This window comes from Anabrus simplex, chromosome 1, assembly GCF_040414725.1.
Source record: "Anabrus simplex isolate iqAnaSimp1 chromosome 1, ASM4041472v1, whole genome shotgun sequence".
NCBI classification, from domain to species: Eukaryota; Metazoa; Arthropoda; class Insecta; order Orthoptera; family Tettigoniidae; genus Anabrus; species Anabrus simplex.
In genome coordinates, this window is record NC_090265.1 from 1,750,549,730 (window position 1) to 1,750,576,284 (window position 26,555).

Below are 26,555 nucleotides of genomic sequence, written 5' to 3' on the forward strand. Positions count from 1 at the left end.
CAGTTAACTTAGCTATCTTACCTTGGGTTTTCAGCTCTATGCTTTGACCATAAATGTTTATAATTTTCAAAAATCTCCAGGAGACTGGAGATTTAAAACCCACAGAAAACAGGTAGATGCTTACACACATCTGGAACAGTTTTGCATCATCTCTCTCTCAGTTGTCATCATTGGTGATTAAATAGGCTATGTTATGTCCGTAGAGCAGTCCCATAATCTGGCTGTTAATATAAACGTACCTCCACATGACCTTATGTCTCAAAAGCAAAAAGTCAAAGGACGAGAAGGATATCAGATCATGATGATGATGATGGTCAGTCAGGTTGGAAGTGCTGTCATTCTTTATGAACCCTGCATGGAAGATAAGCTCAAGCTGTGGCGTTAAGACTAGTGTGGGGAAGATTGATCATGTCTGCATAGTTTCACTTAAGTTGGGAGGAAGTAGTGGCAAGGAGAGATCCCAGATGTGATACATTAATAGGTGGTAGGTATTACTGTTTTAAAGGAAAGTGCAATGAAATAACATCCTCTCTCTTACATGAGGACTTGCCTCCCCCAGTCATCCATCTATCAGTTATCTGCATTTAGGACTGGTGCCCAGCTGGCAGATACCCTGTCAGTTTTTAGCTAGCCTTTTCTGAAATTATTTCAAAGAAATTTATCAAACTTTTCCCTTGTAAAACAAAATTCCAATCCCTAACCCTTCTTCCTATAAATTAATATTTGCCCCATTTTGTCATCTTGAATTCCAAATTTATCTTCATATTATGATTTTTTCTAGTTTTACTCCGCTCAAGTTTATTCATCTACTAATATCATTCCACACAACAGCTCTGAACATACTGCTTATATATTATTTATTTGTCCATCTAATCAATACTACTATATTGTATTATTATTAATTAGGTGAACAGATAAACAGTAAGATTTATATGATTGTAAATGTCGATACGGAACCGCAATTAAGTTTATCAGATACTGCTTAGTCGAGTAGTTCTTCTCTTTACTCCCAAGTCTTTCCAGCCCAAAGTTTGCAACATTTCTGTAACATTACTTTTTTGTCCGAAATCACCCAGAGCAAGAACTCCTGTGGGACCGAATTCTGGCACCCCGGCATCTCCAAAAACCATAAAAGTATACTGCTGTTTGAAGAAAGTGAAACGCCAAGACCGAGAGTTGTGATCTCAATGCAATTTATTCCACAGATTAGGGACATGACAAGAGACAAATGATTACAATTACAGACTTGTACCTGCACAGTGACTGTGGAACTTCAGTACGGCGTAACGCCACCGCACGCTGCAATCTCTTTACTCCCAAGTCTTTCCAGCCCAAAGTTTGCAACATTTCTGTAACATTACTTTTTTGTCCGAAATCACCCAGAGCAAGAACTCCTGTGGGACCGAATTCTGGCACCCCGGCATCTCCAAAAACCATAAAAGTATACTGCTGTTTGAAGAAAGTGAAACGCCAAGACCGAGAGTTGTGATCTCAATGCAATTTATTCCACAGATTAGGGACATGACAAGAGACAAATGATTACAATTACAGACTTGTACCTGCACAGTGACTGTGGAACTTCAGTACGGCGTAACGCCACCGCACGCTGCAATCAAAGCCACTCGACGTCGTGTTATGGAATCAAAGAGTGCGTGAATATGCTGCTGGGGAATACTCCGCCACGTGGTTTGTAAGCGCCTCCACAAATCAGCAACAGTGGCTCTAGGAGGATCTGAACCAACAAGTCCCCGACCGACCCTATCCCAGAAATGTTTCATGGGCAACATGTCAGGTGAACGGGCAGGCCAGAGAAGCAGTGGTACCCTTCGTGCTCCGAAGAAGGCTTGCACATTCGTCGCCATGTGGTCGGGCATTATCCTGCTGGAATAAGGAGTGTGGATCTCCCTGCAGGAAAGGTAGTGCCTCGGGCTGTAAAACTTCCCTGATGTAGTGGTAGCTATGCCGCTCAACAATACAGTTGACTGATTGAGTTCTTCATGGCAGCGTCTAACGCGTATGTGGCCATCACTGTAGGAGAAGTTGAAACGGGACTTGTCCAAAAACACTACATTTCGCCGCTCGACACGCCATTGTCGGTGTTCACGTGCCCATTGCAGTCTGTTGCATTGGTGGTTGCTGGTCAGTGGAAGCCGACTCAATGGCATGTGTACCACCAGTGCAGCCTTCAGAAGATGGCGTCGAACCATCGATGCAGGCGTGTCCACACCCGTTGCAGTGCTGTAACGTCGAGCCAATGCTGTGGAGTCAAAGCTGTTCTGTCCATTACAGCCAAGTGGACAAGATGGCGGTCATCTTGCGCTGTGGTCTCATTGTGTCGTCCAGTACCCTGTCAGCGCTGTGTACGGCCCTCTTCTCTCCGCTGGTTCCACATATGCCTCACTGTTGAAGCAGCGCACCCTGTACGAGCCACAATGTCGGGGAGCGACATACCCACCTCCCAATCACTCTGCCCCGTTTGAACGCACTCGTGTGCTGATATTCCACCCTGTGATGTCAGCAAGGAATAGTGGCACTTGGGTACACATACCTGCCAACCCTTCCAATTTACCCGGAAACTTTCCGTTTTTAACTCTTCTTCCGATTTTCTGATTTATTCTTACTTCTTCCTGTTTTTGACCAATATAACCTCCAGTACAGTCAATAATCTTCCCCTAGCATAAAGGATAAATTCTTACGTGCTTGTGTAATTGATGCAACCTCATTTTCAAGTGTATTTATTTGATGCTTTGTTTCGCGAGTGTATCGCCTGTCGCCTTCGTGCATCGTGTTTCCCGCTTACCACAGCACCGTGTGCGCTTTACAGCTGGGGATTCGGGACAGAAGTCATCCTACAAGCAAGAGAGACTAGCGTGCACTAGCGGCTCGGTTAATCGAGATGAAAGAATGAGTTTGTTATTGCGTGGTTCGCGCACTGTTAACATCGCTTCTGCGCGTAGTTTCGTTGGAGTTGTAGATCACATGGTTTTTTTCTTGCGGTTCTGTGCTTTTCTCCCTTGTCAAAATTGTATGTTAATAATGTATGAGACACATTGATCTGTTTTGTATGTGGTATTTTTGCCTTTCTGTGGATTTGTATTCATTCTTATTTCATAATTGTAATGAGTTGCATGTATTTCAGGGAGTTGTGTCGTGACAGTTTCTGATATTTTCTCTTCACGTTGTGGCCATAAAAAATAACAAACGTTATCTCCAAGTGTTCATAGATACCTATAGCATTAAATTTCCATTCATTTCAGAATCTAATAAAGGAAACTATTACGCATTTTGTTGCATGTTTCGGTGTGATATAAATATTATTATTCGTATGTATGTGTCATAAATGAGAATGATTAGGTACATTTTCTTAGTTTTAAGATTTTAAATTTAATTGTCAATTCACATTGTAACTGTAAATACACATGCCTTCTATCCTGTTTTTTTTATCTGGATCGTGGCACAATACATGTGATGAAATCCAAGAATTAAAAAATCTTCCTATTTTAGGTTTCTGAAAGTTGGCAGGTATGGGTACATGTTTCCACTTCGTATGATGGCTCCGCACCGACTGAGCGTTGCATAACACTGACCTGGCTGGTCTCTGCAATTTTTTCAGACTATTGCTTCATAGTGTTTCACTTTCTCCAAACGGCAGTATAGTTAGTGGGACACAAAACCAATATTATTGTTATATAATTGAAACTATTAAGTTTTCATCAAAGGTAAAAGAGCCGAAATTGTGACCATTCATTGGACACACAAACTTTAATATCCTACTCTGCACACCTATGTGTTAACCAATTCTCCTAGAAGTCAGCATGCAGGTCATGGTCTGAATTATTATTATTCCGTGTGCCTATTGCTAGCCCGGTGCAGCCTTTGAAAGGCAGAACCTCATCTGCCATGCATGGGAAACTGGTTGTTCTTGTAGTGGAAGATTTTGGGTGTGCATGTTTTTGCCGGTATGTTGAGGACAGCTCAAGCACCCAGTCCCCGAACCAAACGAATTAACCATTTAATATTAAAATCCCCATCTTAGCCGGAATCCAGGGCCCTCTGAACCGAAGTACACTGCGCCGACCATGGCGGAGCTGTTGAGGATCAGATCAGCCTTCGGGCTGAAAACTCTACTTACATACTTCCACTTTATGGGTTTTTAGGATCACAAAGCATTCCATGCAATATACAGTATATCTTAAATGAAGAAAATGACTAAGATTACAAAGGGAATATTTACAGCATGGATTATAGTCTGCTAATCTGAAGTGCGCAAATGATTTCTCAAAATCTGAAGAGTGGCCTTGAGCAGCACAGACTGTTCAGATAACTAACAGTGGTTCAAATTTATCATTATATGTTGCATTGATTAATCTGCTACATCTCTTTAATCAGAATCTATTTACTATATGTTAGTATTTCGTGCTCAGAACATGATTGCATGTGACAATGCCAGGATCTACTGTGTGTTTACATCTAGTGTTCTGACAGCCGGCTCTGTCACCAGATGTGGTTGCACACTAAATATATGATTGCTCAGTCAGTTGGTCGATCCTTGGTGATTCAGTGGTTCCTTTCGCGGTAACATCACTAGCCTCTGAATGATTCTGACACATTCCATTCTGAATTTGCCCTATTGTTTTTGCACTTGCAACACCCATAAATTCTCCTCTAATATTAATAATGTCTTCTCATTATTGTGAAACTCTTGTGATGACTGTACTCGGTCCATGGACAGGCCAAATGCTCACCCCACTATCTACTAAATGTGATGAACAAATTCTATCCCCACTGTGTTTTATTTTGAATATATATATGGTTCATGTTTGTGGGTTACTGTAGTCACGTCCTAGTTCGTGAACCATGGGCAACGGCTGAGTGGCCTAGTAAGTGGTCCTGAGAGTCGGGATACCAGTTGCTATGGAATGGGAGTGGGCATCTCGGACATATTCTGAGTCGTGGCCCTCCTTGTGCTCAGGCGGCTAGGACTACACAATTCACCGGTGGTCCATAACCCGTTAGAGGAGAGATCCTCACTTGGACTATGTGCAAGTAGGGCAGCATCCTGCTTCATGAATTTACCGAGCTCAGAACACTTTAAGCAAGCCTCGGACCTATGGGAGTAATGGAGTCCCACTCCCATTTGACAGGCGAGGGACTCCTTGGAAACAACTTGGCGAACGAAATGGAATTCGATGGGGAGCTATCAATATTAATGGGGCTTATGGAAGAAAGAAGGTAGAACTTGCTGAGTCAGCAAAGAGGATGCATCTGGATGTGCTAGGAGTAAGTGATATTCGGGTAAGGGGAGATAAGGAGGAAGAGATAGGAGATTATAAAGTGTACTTGACGGGTGTTAGAAAGGGAAGGGCAGAGTCTGGGGTAGGGCTCTTTATCAGGAATACCATTGCACGCAACATAGTTTCTGTTAGGCACGTAAGTGAGCGAATGATGTGGGTAGATTTGTCTGTGGGAGGAATTAGGACAAGAATTGTGTCCGTGTATTCACCATGTGAGGGTGCAGATGAGGATGAAGTTGACAAGTTTTATGAAGCATTGAGTGACGTCGTGGTCAGGGTCAACAGCAAGGATAGAATAGTGCTAATGGGCGATTTCAATGCGAGAGTTGGGAATAGAACTGAAGGATACGAAAGGGTGATTGGTAAATGTGGGGAAGATATGGAAGCTAATGGGAATGGGAAGCGTTTGCTGGACTTCTGTGCTAGTATGGGTTTAGCTGTTACGAATACATTCTTCAAGCATAAGGCTATTCACCGCTACACATGGGAGGCTAGGGGTACCAGATCCATAATAGACTATATCTTAACAGACTTTGAATTCAGGAAATCTTTTAGGAATGTACGAGTTTTTCGGGGATTTTTCGATGATACAGACCATTATCTGATCTGTAGTGAACTAAGTATCTCTAGGCCTAGGGTAGAGAAAGTGAAATCTGTCTGCAAACGAATAAGGGTAGAAAATCTCCAGGACGAGGAAATTAGACAGAAGTACATGGATATGATTAGTGAGAAGTTTCGAACAGTAGACAGTAAGCAGGTTCAGGATATAGAAAGTGAATGGGTGGCATACAGGGATGCTGTAGTAGAAACAGCAAGGGAATGCCTAGGAACAACTGTGTGTAAAGATGGGAAAAGGCGAACATCTTGGTGGAATGATGAAGTGAGAGCAGCCTGTAAACGTAAAAAGAAGGCTTATCAGAAATGGCTCCAAACAAGGGCCGAGGCAGACAGGGATTTGTACGTAGATGAAAGAAACAGAGCGAAACAAATAGTTGTTGAATCCAAAAAGAAGTCGTGGGAAGATTTTGGTAATAACCTGGAAAGGCTAGGTCAAGCAGCAGGGAAACCTTTCTGGACAGTAATAAAGAATCTTAGGAAGGGAGGGAAAAAGGAAATGAACAGTGTTTTGAGTAATTCAGGTGAACTCATAACAGATCCCAGGGAATCACTGGAGAGGTGGAGGGAATATTTTGAACATCTTCTCAATGTAAAAGGAAATCATCATGGTGGTGTTGCAAACAGTCAAGCTCTTGGGGAGGAGGAAAATGATGTTGGTGAAATTATGCTTGAGGAAGTGGAAAGGATAGTAAATAAACTCCATTGTCATAAGGCAGCAGGAATAGATGAAATTAGACCTGAAATGGTGAAGTATAGTGGGAAGGCAGGGATGAAATGGCTTCATAGAGTAGTCAAATTAGCGTGGAGTGTTGGTAAGGTACCTTCAGATTGGACAAAAGCAGTAATTGCACCTATCTATAAGCAAGGGAACAGGAAGGATTGCAACAACTATCGAGGTATCTCATTGATTAGTATACCAGGCAAAGTATTCACAGGCATCTTGGAAGGGAGGGTGCGATCAGTCGTTGAGAGGAAGTTGGATGAAAACCAGTGTGGTTTCAGACCACAGAGAGGCTGTCAGGATCAGATTTTCAGTATGCGCCAGGTAATTGAAAAATGCTACGAGAGGAATAGGCAGTTGTGTTTATGTTTCGTAGATCTAGAGAAAGCATATGACAGGGTACCGAGGGAAAATATGTTCGCTATACTGGGGGACTATGGAATTAAAGGTAGATTATTAAAATCAATCAAAGGCATTTATGTTGACAATTGGGCTTCAGTGAGAATTGATGGCAGAATGAGTTCTTGGTTCAGGGTACTTACAGGAGTTAGACAAGGCTGTAATCTTTCACCTTTGCTGTTTGTAGTTTACATGGATCATATGCTGAAAGGTATAAAATGGCAGGGAGGAATTCAGTTAGGTGGAAATGTAGTAAGCAGCCTGGCCTATGCTGACGACTTGGTCTTAATGGCAGACTGTGCCGAAAGCCTGCAGTCTAACATCTTGGAACTTGAAAATAGGTGCAATGAGTATGGTATGAAAATTAGCCTCTCGAAGACTAAATTGATGTCAGTAGGTAAGAAATTCAACAGAATTGAATGTCAGATTGGTGATACAAAGCTAGAACAGGTCGATAATTTCAAGTATTTAGGTTGTGTGTTTTCCCAGGATGGTAATATAGTAAGTGAGATTGAATCAAGGTGTAGTAAAGCTAATGCAGTGAGCTCGCAGTTGCGATCAGCAGTATTCTGTAAGAAGGAAGTCAGCTCCCAGACGAAACTATCTTTACATCGGTCTGTTTTCAGACCAACTTTGCTTTATGGGAGTGAAAGCTGGGTGGACTCAGGATATCTTATTCATAAGTTAGAAGTAACAGACATGAAAGTAGCAAGAATGATTGCTGGTACAAACAGGTGGGAACAATGGCAGGAGGGAACTCGGAATGAGGAGATAAAGGCTAATTTAGGAATGAACTCGATGGATGAAGCTGTACGCATAAACCGGCTTCGGTGGTGGGGTCATGTGAGGCGAATGGAGGAGGATAGGTTACCTAGGAGAATAATGGACTCTGTTATGGAGGGTAAGAGAAGTAGAGGGAGACCAAGACGACGATGGTTAGACTCTGTTTCTAACGATTTAAAGATAAGAGGTATAGAACTAAATGAGGCCACAACACTAGTTGCAAATCGAGGATTGTGGCGACGTTTAGTAAATTCTCAGAGGCTTGCAGACTGAACGCTGAAAGGCATAACAGTCTATAATGATAATGTATGTATGTATGTATATATTAACTAAGATTCTGTCCGCCTGGTGGCCATGATCGTTAAGGCGTTGAAGTCTAAACGGTCTTAACACCAAGGTTAGGGCATACGATGCTGTTGATGGTGATTCGTCCATCTGATGGAGACATAAAGCTTTGAGCAGACCCCTTGGTGTTATTCGACAGGAGTAGGTTGTGTGTCGGCACTGGGTTTCACCCTCTCCCTTCCTAGTATCACATACCATGTCATTCGTTTCATCTCATTAACTCCTCTGATGAGGTTGATGTCAGGAAGGATGTCCGGTTCCATGGCTAAATGGTTAGCGTTCTGGCCTTTGGCCACAGGGGTCCCGGGTTCGATTCCTGGTAGGGTCAGGAATTTTAACCATAATTGGTTAATTTCACTGGCACAGGGGCTGGGTGTATGTCTCTTCATCATCATTTCATCCTCATCATAACGTGCAGGTCGCCTACGGGAGTCAAATCAAAAGACCTGTACCTGGTGAGCCAAACATGTCCTCGGACACTCCCGGCACTAAAAAAGTCATACGCCATTTCATTTCAGGACATCCGGTCATAAAAACCCGCAACGACAGATTTATCTTGCCTCGTGCCCAATCCCGTAGAGAAACGGGGCGAGGGTTGGACAAACAGCATATTATATTAACTAAGATTCCCTTCAGATGCATAGAAATTTAATGGTGCTAGATTTCCTCGAGATAGCTTGGCAGTTCATCCAAATCTACTCTAAATCCAAAGCTAATGAATACCGTCTTCCAAATTTCTGTGTAAAATATTTCATGGTTATTAGAATTATTGTAAACCTTCGATATTGGGAGAGTAGAAAAAATACAAGATAATTAGGGGTAATAATTTACAATTAAAACATGCTCGACAATCTCTCAGTTTGTCTCCATTTTCTCATGGTTGCATTTTAGGTTTTTTAATTTGTAGGTTACAAAATGGCAGATAAACACTACAGATTAGTCGTTTGCCCACAGTGCTGCTAGAAGGGCCCAATCCACCGAACTTGGCAGCTCATCTTCATCTAGGCCAATTGATGACATGTCTGCCGGATTTGGGCCTTGCTCAACCCCTCCTGTTACAGCATCTGTTCAGCATGTGCCTTCGTCAGGAAGGAGCTCTGGAGCAGTTGGAAGTAGGGGTACCACTCCTTGATCTAGCTGGTAGCAAACAGGAGTGCAACAGTGCATCACTTGATTCTGGAACTCTCCTTCTGAAGTGTCTCTCAAAGGTGAGTTCTCTAGTATAATTATGGTCATTGTTGCAACTTAAACTCAAGCTCTGTTGCCAAACTAATGTGGGAAATCACTTGTTTGTTGCTAAATTAAAAGTGTCCAGTGGCTAACATTACCCCCATTTTGGTAAGATGATTGTTTAAAAAAAAAAAAAATAGTGTGTGGCTCAGGCGGCAGCACACCGGCCTCTCACCGCTTGATACCGTGGTTCAAATCCCAGTCACTCCATGCGAGATTTGTGCTGGACATCTGAAGGTAATCTTAGTTAATATAATATCTTTCATTCCAGCAACACCCTCCACTATAATTTCATTTCATCTGTCAGTCATTAATCATTGCCCCAGAGGAGTGCGACAGGTCTCGGCAGCCAGCATACTTCCTATCCTCGCCGCAAGTTGGGGGCTTCATTCATCCCATCCCTGATCTGGTTATTGACTGGAAAACAGGTTGTAGGTTTTTCGTGGCCTCCGTAGAGGCCTGGTGCAGGTCTTTTTCAAGTTGACTCCCTGTAGGTAACCTGAATGTTGGTGAGAATGGGGCCCTATCTAAGGTTGATTCTAATGAATGAAGACGACACAAACAGCCAGCCCCCCAAGCCAGAGGAAACCAATTAAGGTTAAAATCCCTCGCCCGGCCAGGAATTGTACCCTGGACGCCTTGGACCAACGGCCAGTATGCTAACCATTTAGCCATGTAGTCAGACATTAAAAAAGATTTATATTTGCAATACCGAAAAGAAAAAACCCTACATAAACTAGCAGCTCTTTAACTAATAATCAATATGGATCAAATGCAGAAGGGGCACCACAAATGCTATTCATGCCATTAGAGCCATTATAGAAAAGGGCATGCAAGAGAAAGAGGGTGTTGGTTAGCTTTCATCGACCTAGGAAAGGCGTTTAATCGGGTACCTGTAACTTTTCAAAAACAATAAAGGTGTTTTTAAATCCACCTATTCAATACTTTAATTTTCACTTATAGTGGTTACATAAACACTCTTCTACAATATTTCAACTGATGCTTCTGTTTCACCTTATGCTCACATTCATCAGCGGCCTTGAACATGGTGTATTTATGACACTCACGTTAGTGCTTTTGTTCACGCCCTAATGTCGTTGGCATTATGTTTTTATCACTGTAACTAGCTAAACTTTTAGCTTCCATATTTAATATTAGATGTACTCTTAAAAATTGTTTTTAGGCTGAAGATGCCCTAAATTAACCTGTTAAGTGGGGAGCGAGCTCTTCCTCTTTACACACTACGGTGGGGAGGTGTTTTCATCATTATTTTTTTTTTTAAATACTTGGATTTATGCAACCCGACATGTATCTATCTAATATTACTTGTATATTGTGACAATAAGACACATTAATTTCGATACTGCACCGCATATTCACGATAAAGAATGATTTTTAAGCACTACGTTTTTTAGTGCAACAAAGGCATAAGTCTCATATTTCCCGTTTTTTCTCTTATGGGCATTGTAATAATTACTTTCTGAAACTTGTACATAAGCAGTAAACATTTACGAATCAAACTGTCATTGTAGTCCCACAAGCACTATAATATATTGTTATACTTTACTATTATTACACTATTGAAGAATATAAAAATGATCAGAGAAAAATGTACTCACCGAATATCTACTTTCTTCTCTTGTTCTGGATATGAAACTGCCGAGTCACTAATTTCACTCATAGATTTTAACTAGTCTATATATCCACACACGCAGTGGCGGTGACAATGGGGGGGGAGGGGGTTAGCGGTTAGGGGTAGTGCTCCTCCACATTTTGGGGAAAAATAACATTTTTATTACATTTTAGCCGTATAAAAAAGAAATTAAATTCGCAGTTCAAATGTAGGTCCTACCCTTTTGTTTCTAATTTCTTTATCCGCTAGTCGCCGTCACTGTCTACACGCACGCACACACACGAGTTTACACAATTAGGGACACTATTCACAATACACGTTCAATGGACGCCTCTCAGTTCACATTTTAGCTGTGTGGTACACTCCGAAACAAGGAGCCGGGCACAGTGCTACATCGCAGATTTTGCAGCAGTGCTGTGTCTCCTTTCTTTTATTATTTGCATTGCAAACAACACATCTCTTGCTTGCAATGGGTTTCGTCTTTGAAGGGGCATTGAAATCCGGGAAGTGCCTTCCCGAGAATCGATCCGAAGGGTCATTTGACAGTGACACTACTGATCTGACTGGCTGGGCTTCAGCAGGGATTGATTTATCATACTTTTCAAAAAGCTTCTGGATAACGTGCATACGAAATTGTAAGTGAGTGAATTTTCCTCCATGTTTTTGATAAATAACGAAGGAATTGAACATTGTTATGTCCAACAAGTGCCTGAAAATCTTTTGGTAGAATTTCTTGATTCGCTTTCGGGCTGTACTGTACGGGACCATACACTGATCAGATAAATCGACCCCACCCATTGAGTCATTGTAATCTATACACATGACAGGCTTTTCTACTGTGTCCCCTTTCCTGTTTTTCACAGTGTGCATTTCGGCATCATGTATGCTACTTAGCATACACACATCCCTCTTGTCTCTCCACTTGAGAGCAATGAGTTTGTTACGATAAGCAAACGCAACTTCCCCCTTTTTTAGTTTCTTCCCCATAACATCTTTTGGGAGATTTTTCCTGTTCGGTCTTACGGTGCCTACAGCATCTGTCTGAAGGTCATTGAGCAGGTCAAATAGCTCCGGACTACTGTAGTAATTATCCACAGCTATTAGATAACCTTTATTCAGCAGACCTTCGGCCAGTGTAAATACAACTTTGGAAGGCTTAGTGTACTCAGAAATATCTATTCCACAAACTTTGTTTACCAGATCAGTTTCCTTCCCCGTATACCATAGGAGGTTCCACACATACCCAGATTTAGCTTCACATAACTTATAAGATTCCATACCAAAGCGCGACCGTTTCTTCGGTATGTATACCTTCCATCCCAGTCTACCTTTCCACAATAACAGGCTCTCATCGATAGATAGGCGATCGTCTGGAGTATATGCAGTTCTGAATTTTGATAATAGGTCGTCTAGAACTGGCTTCACTTTATACAATTTGGGGTGAACCTGTCTATTATATGCTTCATCGTCCGCAAAATGCAAAAATTTAAGTAAAAGGAAAAATCGTTTCTCAGACATAAATACATAAAAAACAGGAGTAGCTAACAGTTTATTACGAGAAAAGTAATGGACTAATTTCGGCTTCTGAACAATACCCTGCAGTAATAAGATTCCTAAAAAGAGTTTTATTTCATTTTTGTTAGTGGGTACCCAGTCTCTCTCACGACTTCTTCTTTTCACTTTTGCCATCAACGAATTTGAGGTAATTATTTGCTGAGCATACAGATTTGTTTGCTGTGCAATAAGATCACAAAGTCCGTCATCTATAAAAAATTCGTAAATTTCTTCGGGCTGTTTCTTATCCAAAAGTTCACCCTGAATTCCAGCATTGTAATTTGTTGGAAATCTTGCTCGCTTACAACCCCGCACATCCCATTCACCCTGTACAGCAGCAGGATTACCGTCATTCGCAGTTTCAGTTTCACTGCTTTCACTGGAACTCGAACTCCGCACCGATTGAACCGGTCTTGGAACACTACTAGAAAAGCTACTTCCTGGAATATTTACTAATAACGGAGATTCATCATCACTTTCCGAGCTGAAGTCACTACAACTTTCATCTTCGCTATTTTGAAGGATATCACGAATAGTACAATCACTTGGAATATCCCCCGCCCTTTTAAACATACTGTATTATGATATAAAACAAAATAAACATTTCAAAAACGCAAAAGGAACACACTGAAGCTTCTATTTATCGTGAACTTAGTACAGCGCAGGGCCAGTCATGCGGCCTACTGACGAATGCACGGGCTGAATGTGATGCGGCGCTTAAGCGATTTTTGCACTGAACAAATACGAACGAAACAGAAAGGGGATTCCCTGTCGCAATACCGTTCTTACTACGTAGTTCGAAAAAAAATAGTCAAGATATCAGCACCTTCCAAAGCATGTGAGGAAAGTTTCAAGGCTCGCACCTAATATTGAAGATAAGAAAAAAATAAAAACAGTCCCGCGTCTGGAGCCGCATCGCCCACCCTAGCGCAGAGTTTGAAGTGCGGATGGAGACGCAAGCCCCGCTCTACGGGTTAAGGGCGAAACATGTCCCATTTAACTGAGTCTGTGTATGTAACCACTATAAGTGAAAATAAAAGTATTGAATAGGTGGATTAAAAAACACCTTTATTGTTTTTGAATTGTAAATTTTCAATACAGACCAAAAATGAGAATTATAACATATAATACCTATAACTTATCTGAAATAACGTAGGAGTCAACAATAATAACTCCGGCCACATGCACGTCAAAGTATTGTTCAACTAAAAACATCAATCAAAGAATAGTTATAAAAGGAATGCAACATATACAGTAGAACGTCAATCATTCAAAATCTGTTAATTCAAAGTCTCTCCTGATTCGAAGCAGCTCTCGTTCCCGGAAACATGAGGTACAGTTTTGCATGTTATTTAAATTGTTTAATTTGAAATACGGACAATTCGTAATTCGAAGAACAATTCCCGTTACCGAAATGCAGACTTTTAATTCGAAACTGCCTTTACATTTTGAAAAGAATCGTGTTTTACAGAGTAATTTAAATTCAAAATTTCTCTGCGTCAGGAAAGAACGCGTCTTCCGGAACGTGCAGGCTTAACTTTCTGCACTTTCACCCACTTCGGCGTGTATACAGTGTGCTTCATCTATATATATAAAATAAGAGTTTTGTCTGTACAATGCTCAGAATTTGAAAAGAATGGTATTTCTGAATCGGTCATGTCCACAGTAACAAGAAAATGCATTTTTTACTTTTCCGTAATTTCTGTCTGTATGTATGTATGTATGTACACGCATCACGAGAAAACGGCTGAAGAGAATTTTATGAAAATCGGAATGTAAAGTCGGGTGATGAACCGCTACAATCTAGGCTATGAATTATTTTAATTACGCTGAGTGAAATGGTAGTTTAGGGGAAGGCCTGAAATTTAATTCTCAAATATTTATGTTATTAGTGGTCGTGTCTTAATGAAAATTGCTAGACAAAGATGGAAAACAAGTCGCTACAATATGGGCTATACACGCTGAAAAAAAATGGTAGTTTAGGGGAAGGCCTAAAATTTAATTGTCAAATATTTATTTTATTAGTGGTCGTATCTTCACGAAAATTGGTATGCAAAGTCGGGGAATAGGTTGCTATAATCTAGGCTATCAATAATGTTATTTGCACTGAGTGAAATGGTAGTTTACGGGAAGGCCTGAAATGTAATCTGTATATATAAAATAAGAGTTTTGTCTGTACAGTGCTCAGAATTTGTAAAGAATGTTATATCTGTATCGGTCATGTCCATAGTAACAAGAAAGTGTACTTTTTACTTTTCCGTAATTTCTGTCTGTATGTATGTATGTATGTACACGCATCACGAGAAAACGGCTGAAGAGAATTTAATGAAAATCGGTATGTAAAGTCGGGGGATGAGCCACTACAATCTAGGCTATAAATCATTTTATTTACGCTGAGTGAAATGGTAGTTTAGGGGAAGGCCTTAAATTTAATTATCGAATATTTATATTTATTAGCAGTCCTATCGATAAATACTATATAACTAAAGTTATATAGAATTCAATTTCCAATCATTTATGTCTTATACATTTTTACCGTACCGGCTCTGATAACACAGATATTAATGAATTTGTATTTTTATTGCTAAGTCCATATCAATGCTGAGCCACGAGAAAATGGGTTAACAGAATTTAATGAAAACTGCTATATAGAGTCGGGGAATAAGAAACTACCGTCTAAGCTGTAAATAATTTTATTTTCCCGAGATAAAATGGTAGTTTAGGGGAAGGCGCTTAAAATTTAATTTTTAAATACCGGTACCTATGTTATTGGTGCTGTCGAAAAATATGGTACTACATAACAAAAGTTATAGACAGTACAATTTCCGATCATTTATGTTTCATTCAGTTTTACTGTACCGACTATGATAAGAGTGGTATTTCAGAAGGCCTACAATATCCAAAGCCCATAACACTGATCAACAATAACTTTACATTGACCATTGTTAGTTGCGATGTTCTTCGTGCCGCTCAACTCTGAAAGATGGGATTACTACTGCGTACCGAGTATAACAGCCTGACTGAACATTGGCGGGAAATAGCTTGGGAGTTGGAAAACTTTCTTCTTTAGCATGCCACTCCTCTGGTTCATACATTTTCTGATACTGCAGGTACGTAACACACTGGTTCATCATAGCATTCGAGCTATTCAATCCCTACTCTGAGGCACTGATTGGAATGAGTAGTGTGCATATTTAAAGGAATAATGACAGAGGAGTGTTCATGGCAGTCTGCGACCTGGTTGTTCCAGCTCTGAAACTTTGGACTGTTAGATCGGCACCGTAGTACTGTTCGTTGAAAGTGAGAAAGTGTGCAGTTTTTCATTTGATCGAGTATTTTATATGATAACATTGCTTTCAATCGCTACATTTCTACTGACGTTTTTGTAATGACCTATGTTGAATTCAGTTAGGAAAACCACCAAGTCGGTCTTTCTGAGAATCCCGTTGCGAAGCACGGGTACATCAGGTAGTATCTGCTAAGTTCGAGTGGAATCGTAGTTATTTTGTATTCGGTGTTTTAAGGAACGCCACAATATCACGTAGCAGGCAGTGTGCGGAGAGGTAGAATCCCCGAACACCGGCGATGCCGACAGTTGGCGAAAAGCGTGGCTTATATAATAAATTCGTACGTCCCAAACAATATTGTCAATGCCAATGAAACTGCATTGTTTGTTTTATTTTTTTAAATGCTGAGACCAAACGGACTTACGGTTTTAAAGGAGAGAATTGCCAGCCGGGAAATGTACTGTGTTGTAATGCAGTGCACACAGAAGCGAGAGACTTCCTTCCCAATGTTAAAATTTAGGTAAAAGTTCCACCTTTTCAATACAATCTTAATGAAATTTTGGAAAAAGCTAACATCCTCTTCGACTTCTTAATTAGAGTCTTTAAAAGCATCAAGCTTTCAAATAGGCATATGATCTTTCATGCTATGAATAATACCCTCTTGCGCATCACGCCCCTAACTCACCGCCCTCCTGACCCACCTTAAACACCTTCCCCTTCCTAACCCTCACTCCTCCCACCTTCCCCAACACATCCGGCCAGTTTGTGCTAACGCACACGCTCCAGTTCACTCCTCTCAACACGACAAGCTGCAAGGCATGCTGCACAAGGTAAACCCCATACATGTCTTACTTCACAGGTCACATGTTTGTCTTGCCCCATTGTAATTTTACATCCATCTAAATAGGCTTCTTTTTCTTATAGGCTTTGCAAACCCTGTTGGACTGGGATTAACAGTAGCCTGAACAACTAAGGCCTACTTGTATAATCCCACCACCTCATAATATGCCGGTAATACAAAGAATTTGAAGAACATCCTTAATAACAACTGTTCTTCCTCACGTTCACTAGATGTACACGATTTTAACAAGTTCATCAAGATTTTAATTTGTACATCATACTTTTAACCTATATTTAATCACAACTTGGTTCCATTACCAGTGATCTTAATAGCACCAAAACCATATAAGACTATTACGCTATAACGTGTGTAAGGAAAACAAGAGCCACATATTTCATGTTATTTTAACTTTAGTATGTAATTCTGTATCATGTATTGTGTCATTTTTGTACTTTGTAAAGAGAATTTAGTATGTTCTTTTTTTGGTTATAATTTTAGGCTGATGATGACACTATATACAGGTGTAATAGACAAGAAAAATGTTCCACCGATCAATACATTTATTGTGAATGAATTATAGCATTAGTACCGGTTTCGACATATCTTGGCCATCATCAGCTAGCACACAAATTTACAGTCATAGGACAAAATTACAAAGACGTTACGTAAGAGCATCCTGATGTCTGATAAAAAATGGAAGTGAAATATATTGCAGTATGTTGCGTTAAAATATCTCTGATTAAAAGTGGTGATGGTTAGAATAAACTAAAACCTATTGATTGAGCATGGACATGCGTACATAAACACATTAAAATATATATGCCACATCATAAGACACTAAAAAATATAGCACATTAAACACATTAAAACATGGTATATTTTAAAAACGTACTAAATTAATCAAAACAGCCAAACCGAAAAAAGATTATGTCCTATTTACCTTCAACAACACCAATATATATACTATAACTAATATCTTTAAGAAGCACAACCTGAAAATAGCATTCAAAACCACACACAACAGCACCAACACTATACACAACACCAAAACAGTCAATAATAACAATAAATACAACCAATCAGGTGTCTACCGCATCAAATGTAACAACTGTGACACAAGCTACATAGGACGTACAGGTAGAAACTTCACCGTCCGTTATAATGAACATATAAATGCAGTGAAGCACAACCATTTCTCATCAATAGGCCAACATGTAGAAGAATCTAAGCACAACTTCACAGACATCAGTAATGACATGATGATATTAAACATAAACTCTAAGGGCCCTCTGCTCAACATAACCGAAGATTTCTATATTTCTTTGGATCAATACGCTAACCCCAATCATAACATTAACGACATTACAGAGAAAAGCAGTATCATTTTTGACAAGGTCATTCCTGCAATAAAAAATGACTATCTCAAATTAGTAAACACACGTCATAACAAATCGACGAATCACAAACCTAACCCCGCCCCTACCTTCACAATAGCCACTCCTCCATCCCCTCCACCAACATCCCTCCACACAGCTCACATGAGCCCCAGACGTACTCGCAGCAGAACACAACAAATTTCCAAACATATCGGTACACAACCTCCACAGCAACAACAGTAAGTACTTTTTCATTTCACACATACATCCAGGCATTCCTTCATACATACGCTATACTCATATTAGCTTTTCTTTACGGATAACAACCATATAACGTGCATAGACGAGAGAAGTGTCACCACCAACTGCTCTAAAATTAAACCCTATCTTGCTGTATATATAAATCTTACCTGACTACATCAACAGTTGAATTGCACAGTACTCAATTTTCAAATTTTACTGACAAGAGTTCTTATAACATACCAATACAAAGTATATCAGCCATAGAACATTCTCGATATTCAACTTAATCAACACAAGAACTACAAGAGGATTGAAGAATGAATGCAACACAACATGAACTCAAATTTTAATAGAGGTTTTTAAAATATACCATGTTTTAATGTGTTTAATGTGCTATATTTTTTAGTGTCTTATGATGTGGCATATATATTTTAATGTGTTTATGTACCAATGTCCATGCTCAATCAATAGGTTTTAGTTTATTCTAACCATCACCACTTTTAATCAGAGATATTTTAACGCAACATACTGCAATATATTTTACTTCCATTTTTTATCAGACATCCGGGTGCTCTTACGTAACATCTTTGTAATTTTGTCCTATGACTGTAAATTTGTCTGCTAGCTGATGATGGCCAAGATATGTCGAAACCGGTACTAGTGCTGTAATTCATTCACAATAAATGTATTGATCGGTGGAACATTTTTCTTGTCTATTACATTGAATCCAATCAATACGGAATATGAAACTTATAAATAATAAAACTATATACAGGTGTCAAAAGCGGTATCTTAATAAAATATGTTGTGAATAACAATCTTGTGCAACGCATATTGTATTGAAAAGTTGGAACTTCTACCCAAATTTTAACATTGTGATCTCAGTTCAATACGGAACATAATGAGGTTTTTAACTTTAAATTTTTAAAAAAGACTTCCTTCCCCGATAATAGGAAAGTTTGAAAAGCCACGGTGTTGTAAGGACATCGGGCACTTTCCATGCAAGTACAAGGGATCTAAAATGCATCCAGTACAGTAATCCAATGAATAAAGCACTTGCACAGGGGAGCCAGTATAGATTTCTCCTCGTCTTTGAATCGTGTTTTCTTTCTTTTAGTTTCATTGCGTGAGGTTATGTTTGCCAGTGAGTTATCCAAGTGCATTATTTGAATACTGTAAATGCACCTTGTTGGATACAATTTGGAAATCGTTTTTTCCCGTGGCATTTGAGAGGTTTAAACTGTGAATCAAGGTTAATTGCTTGCAGTAACGGGTTTTAGAATATATTGTGACGCCACAAGGGTTTAAAGATAAAAATTTCATTGTTCCGTATTGAAAGTATTAACGTTAAAAATTAAATAATTGAAAAAGAGGTTCAACCTATTGAATTATTGAATTATTTAATTTTTAACGCCACAAGGGTTAGCATAACCGAATTACGTGTTGGCGGTTAATTCGAAATGACGTAATTCGAAGTTTGATTTTTGCATCCCCACGACATCGAATTAACAAGGTTTTACTGTATACAATCACCAGAATGAATCAAAAAGCTATTTGATATAATTCTGAAGATTAAAGGCGGGAACACACTATTGTCGCCACACGTGAACCGACGCTGATCTGCATCGTCGTGGTGAGAAGATTGATGTTGTTGCTACATGCGGCATGAAGACAGGAAACTCACTATCCTCACATTCAGAAATGAAATGAAATGGCATATGGCTTTTAGTGCCGGGAGTGTCCGAGGACATGTTCGGCTCGCCAGGTGCAGGTCTTTTGATTTGACTCCCGTAGGTGACTTGCGCGTCATGATGAGGATGAAAAGATGATGAAGACGACACATAAGCCCAGCCCGCTTGCCATAGAAATTAACAAATGATGGTTAAAATTCCCGACCCTGCCGGGAATCGAACCCGGGGCTCCTGTGACCAGAGGCCACCACGCTAACCATTTAGCCATGGAGCCGGACCTCACATTCAGAGATCACAATATACTTGGTCTGACGGTAAGTTACCACAGTACATCCACTTCATCAGATTCTGATGAGCTCTTAATTGCCCGTGCTGTTTCTGTTGCCCTGAATTCTGTTTGCTGCAAAAGACCGTGGGTACTTGAAACAAAGAAAAGGGTGAATAAAACAATTTAGTAAGGGAGCTAAATAGACATCCAGAAAGATTTCAAATGTACTTCAGGTTGAACAAAATATAATTTACTTACTTGGATAATCTCATCAAGGATAAAATTTTTGGCCAAAATAACACTACTTCAAGAAACTATCTGCACTGAACGAAAGTTAGCCATATGCTTGAGGTAAACATATTATAATAGCAGGTTGCTGATTTCATCAACTGAATGCCTATTAAAATTATTTCATTATTTCAGTTTAGCGCTCACTAGTGAATTTTAATTCCTTTCCTATTTTGTCCCCTGCCTCGTGCCATACTTAATGGTTTATATAGTTAATTGAACCTACTGCATATCATAGAGATTATCATGCACCCTTGCTAATTCAATTAACATTTCTTCCACATCGCTAAAAGAAACTGCTTCCATCCACACGTCACTGTGCCGGATATGTGCTAGAGCAGAAAACTGTGAGGAGCACTGTCACCTAATCCTACGTCACTGTGACGTCAGCTAACGTGAACAGTCATGACATGAGCTGCAGTGTGATCACATTACATTTTGTACAGTGTGGGAAAGGCGTAGTTCCAGATAAGAGCGTTAACTGCCTCTACAACTTCGGCATAGCTAGCCTCGAGAATATTCTCCCAGATTGTACATAAACGAAAGTCGTAGTACGCGTTTTCAACCGAACTTCCAGATAAATCTGCAAACTGCCACATAAATTTAAACCGCATTTTTATCTTGCTGTCGTAGTACAGGCCCTAAGGATTCTCATTCGAGAGCTCAACTCCATAGTCAGAGGACACGGGTGATACAAGCGTGCCACGTAATGCAAGTTAATTTTCGTTCTTCATAACTTACTTTATATGTTTTTCCTGTTAGTCACCATTTTTCAACTCTTAATTAGATTTGCATTTTCCATTTTACAGACTAAAAATCAAACGGTTCAACTTCAATAATGCATATGTATATCAGCCCATGTCGGAACATAACAACTGAGCCAACAGTTTACAGATACTAGTTGAACCACACCAAGGGACAACAAAACATTGAAACAGAAAGACCTCCAGCTCAAGACTGTTTTAACGATCACCATCTCACAGTTTTTAACTTTCATCATGCTTTTTTTAAGTTAAAAGAGCTTTTTCTTAAGTTAAAAGAGCTTTTTCTTAAAAAGCATGATGAAAGTTAAAAACTGTGAGATGGTGATCGTTAAAACAGTCTTGAGCTGGAGGTCTTTCTGTTTCAATGTTTATGTTGTCCCTTGGTGTGGTTCAACTAGTATCTGTAAACTGTTGGCTCAGTTGTTATGTTCCGACATGGGCTGATATACATATGCATTATTGAAGTTGAACCATTTGATTTTTAGTCTGTAACATGGGAAATACAAATCTAATTAAGAGTTGAAAAATGGTGACTAACAGGAAAAACATATAAAGTAAGTTATGAAGAACGAAAATTAACTTGCATTACGTGGCACGCTTGTATCACCCGTGTCCTCTGACTATGGAGTTGAGCTCTCGAATGGAATCAAGATGGCTGCACATCAAGATGAATCTACATCTGCATGATGCTGTTAGAAATTAAGTTGTTATAATGTAATCTACGCATATATTTATGAAGTATGTCATGTTTCCTATCCAGCTATCACAGAATTCTTAAAGATTTCCCAAGCTAGGAAGTTGTTGCTACTGACTATATGAGTTGCACACAAGCAGTTGAACAGCGAGCTTCGTGGTTAGCCGTGGTCGTTACACATTTCCTAATAATTAGGATGCGTGTTAAAAGCGTGTGTTCTATTCCAAATCTATCCGCGACGCACATATGGAGTAAATGTATACGACGTTGTTCAGGGCGATTCATCCGTCGAATGAGGATGTTAAGGAGGTTATATTTATTTGAGTTCATAACAACTTGCTACTAAGTATTTACATTAAAGTGAGATGAATGCTTTGCCAGTTACTATATTCTAACGTTGTATTGAAAACAAAGAAACTAACTACTTATTCAGTGAGCAAACAATAAATTGAATTAATAATAAAATTAATGATCCTACACTGCATCAGTGGCATTAATTACGAATATAGGCTTTACTTTCGCCGTAACGCGCATCCTCGTAAATAGTATTAGACAAAAAAAAGATACACAACCTGAATCTTAACTTTTGCGTTCAGGTTACATTTTCAGTCCTTTTATTTTCTACAACAATTTCTGAGTTTCGTTACATAGCTTTCTTCGTATGTGTAGATTTTAGTCCTAATTCTTTTTTTGACCTGAACTTCCACATTATAGCTTAATAAGAGTCTGATATTGGATTCTAGCAATACAATTTCAAAAGGAATAGAGCTAAACAAACTAAAACACCAGGGAACACAAATACCACCGCGCTAAATTTCACTATATTTTAAGTAACCTTATTGCCAATCCAATAAAAATGTTACTACATCTTCTGCAATACAATACCTTCGTTAAAATCCGTTTGTAGTATGCAAGAAAATATTTAACTTCTAGTTTGCAAAACTGCAGCCTATGTATCTGGCTGTTTACCTGACAGTCGTAATACAGGCCCTTAGACTGAACCAGGAATGACACCAAAACTAGTATAATGGTTTATTTCTGTATGTTTTAGTATTATGCAAATTATGTTGGTTTAATACTAAAGAAAGGTACTGAGTAAAGAATAATTTGTATACTGTGTTTGAACCCATTAATGTTCTTGCTGTAACTGCCTGTTCTGCTTCAAGAATTCTGATCTCTTATTTTAGAATCAAGGATGCCTTTTGATTTTAAAAGAAATTGCAGTTCCCATCAGCCAGTCAAGGCCAAGGTAACTATCATATCTTCGTGCGTTCACTATGGGGTGAAGCACTGTTTTAGCTGCTTTACCGCCGTAGTGACTGCTTGAATGTATGGTCAAGAACTTCCAGGTCTCATCGCCCTCATTTTCACTGTTTGTGGAACTGTGGAAAATTGCTAGTCAAGAAAGCAATTGAAGGTGATGGTGGTGTCTATTTGTTATTGGCCAATGTAGAAATTTTAACTGTCTGGGCTTACATTGTTGATGTAATTATAATGGAAATTTTTAATTTCAAATCATAAATTTGTTTATTTTGTGTTTGAATAAGAGAGTATTTTTCTAGATATTGTTGTTTATTAACTAATATATAGAGCAGACTTATGAAACGATGAGACTTGCGAACACAGAAAATTCTACCTCTTACGGTGGTATCATTCTAGGTTGCCAACGGGATGCCATGGTAAAACTGCTGTCATCTCAATCAAACTCAGTTCCTTCATTTAGTAATTGTATATCACACCTGGCATCCATTTGGTAGGGCTTCCAGTTTAGCATCACTGCTAAATACTAATAATACTACTATCACTGTCACAGAGGTCAATTCACTGACAAATATAACCTCACGCAACGAAAGAAAAAAAGGATTCAAAGATGAGAAGTCCATGCTGGCTCCTCTGTGCAAGTACTTTATTCATTGAATTACTGTACTGTATGCATTTTTAGATGCCTTGTATTTGCACAGAAAGTACCAGACGCCCTTAAAACGTTGTGGCTTCTCAAACTTTCCTATGAGGTAGGGAGGAAGTCTTTTGCTTCCATCTGCATTTCAGCACAGTACAGTGACCCCATCTCCTTTTAAAAAGCCCGTTTGGGCTAGGCATAAATAAAGCAATGCAGATTCATTGGCATTGATAATATTGTTCGTTGCATATGAATCGATTATAATTATGAGCCACAGTCCATTTCTGTTCAACTCTTTGTGCAGTGTATTTCTTTCAAGCATGCACAGTTTCAACACTGTAAGGTTGATAATTGAAATTCAGTTCCAACTGTCATGTAAGTTTCATATGCTGTTGAATATGGACATTGAGACTTTTTAAATACAAAAAATAAAAGGCTATAATGTAATGAACAGCTAATGGATATTTTAAGGATGATCCAACCATAACTCATCAAATAATTCTATGGAATGCAGTTAGCTAAGGAATTTATGTGAATATTTTGTTGAAATCGGAGTACCGTATTAACGCAAATAATCCCCACACCCTAATTTTAGGCTCATTTTGAAAAAAATTCAACAAACTAAAATTCCTTCCATTGAAAGAGTAAGATAGTCATAACAAATATTTCAGCGAGGTTCACGTCTTTATTAAAATATGAACGTGTAAATTTATGGATATAGCTGCTTTGCCTGAACGTATTTGAGAAATACATTATCACTGCCATAAAATATATTTGCCATGAAAATTATCAAGTAGGCCTAGGTATTTCATTAATCTGAACTTGCAGTAGGCTCGATTCCCTGTAGATCGAAAGATTCGTTGTCTTTTGCATCACTAGAATCCTCTCCTAAATTACAGATTTGTTACACTCCACGTCTGAAACACTTTTCATATGCAGTCTTTTCTTTACGCGGATATTAACACGACCTGTGGTAGATAATTCTTTTTCATGCATGTAAACAGTTGAAACAGACACACCGGCGAACTCGGATGTTAGTTTTGTGATATAGTAAAACCTTGTTAATTCGTAAGTCATTGGGACACAAAAATCGGACTTCGAATTACGTGATTTCAAATTAACCACCAACTTGTACTTCAGAAACGCCAACCCTTGCCATGTCAGAAAATATTCTAAGATCCGTTACTGCATGCAATTAACATTCATTCACAGTTTAAACCTTTCAAATGCAATTGAAAAGAACTACTTCCAAAATGTACCCAACAAGGTGCATTTACAGTATTCAAATAATGCACATGAATAATTCACTAACAAACATAACCTCATGCAACAAAAGGAAAAAGGAAAAAAAATATTCAAAGTCTATGCTGGCTCCCCTGTGCACGTACTGTACTGTGTGCATTTTTAGATACCTTATATTTGCACAGAAAGTATCCAACGCCCTTAGAACGTTGTGGCTTCTCGAACTTTCCTATGACGAGGGGAGGAAGTCTTTTGCTTCCGTCTGCATTTCAACACAGGACAGTGACCCCATCTCCTTTTAAAAAGTCCTTTTGGGCTAGGCATTTTAAAAAACAATGCAAGTTCATTGGCATCGTCAGTATTGTTCGTTGCATACGAATCGATTATAATTATGAGCCACGTTTTGTTGCCAACTGTCAGAATCACCAAAGAGAATCACCAGTGTTCGCTGATTCTGCTTCTTCGCACACTGCCTGTTGTGTGATACTTTGGCATTCCTTAAAACTCTGAATACAAAAGAATTACGATTTCACTCGAACATAGCAGCTATGAAACATTTTATCGACACACCAAAGTGAGTGAAAGTGCGGAAAGCTACCCCTGCCTGTTCTGAAAGACGCATTCTATCATGACATGGAGAAATTTTAAATTTATATTACTGTGTAAAATACTTTTTTTTTTAAATGTAAAGGCTGAATTGATTTCCATTTAAATATGACATATAGGGGCAGTTTTCTTCCATCTGCGGTTACACAAAACATAATTGTACACCCAATATCAAAAACTAGGTGAGCCAGGAGCGTGTTGCTAACCCTGACACAAATAAAACCCGCACCCCAATTTTGTGCCTCACTTTTTTTTTTTAATATGCAGGGATTATTCACGTTATGTATTCAATACAAGACTCCAGTTGACTTTCAGTGTTCAGTCTGCCAACTGCTGTAAGCAAGTTAAGTGCCTGCTTCTGCTTCATCACCTCTTGTTTTGAAATCATAAGTCTAACCATAATTTCCTTGGATCTCAACACTTTTTATCTGTAATTTTTTTTAAGACTTTATTGGCGAAGTACTATATAATGTTTTATTTATCATGACCTAACCTGTACTGTTATTTGTAGAGCATAAGATAATTTAATGACCTAACCTGTACTGTATAATGTTGTAACATAGGCATTTGTAAATAGTAGAATTCTGTCTATAGTTCCTGGAAAGATCCAGAAAGTTACATAACTTTTGTACAGGGTGTGTTACTTTGTTGGTATGTGTTCTAGAAAGTGTGTTCTGTCTATTCTGGAAAAATACTACTTTCACGATCATGCGTATTCTAGAATGTTAGTCAAAGTTCGCGATCGAAAGTAAGGTTGTGATTGGTGAGTCTAGGTGGC

The 26,555-nt window shown here is 39.1% G+C and overlaps 1 protein-coding gene across 1 annotated transcript in view; it reads left to right on the top strand.

Moving 5' to 3' along the window:
• The window catches only part of LOC136858749 (unhealthy ribosome biogenesis protein 2 homolog), a 211,295-nt gene that overhangs the window by 112,585 nt on the left and 72,155 nt on the right, over positions 1-26,555 (top strand). The window contains exon 8 of the mRNA XM_067138511.2: positions 9,115-9,368. Coding sequence (XP_066994612.2) covers positions 9,115-9,368 — 254 coding nt within the window. The remainder of the gene's footprint in view (positions 1-9,114; positions 9,369-26,555) is intronic.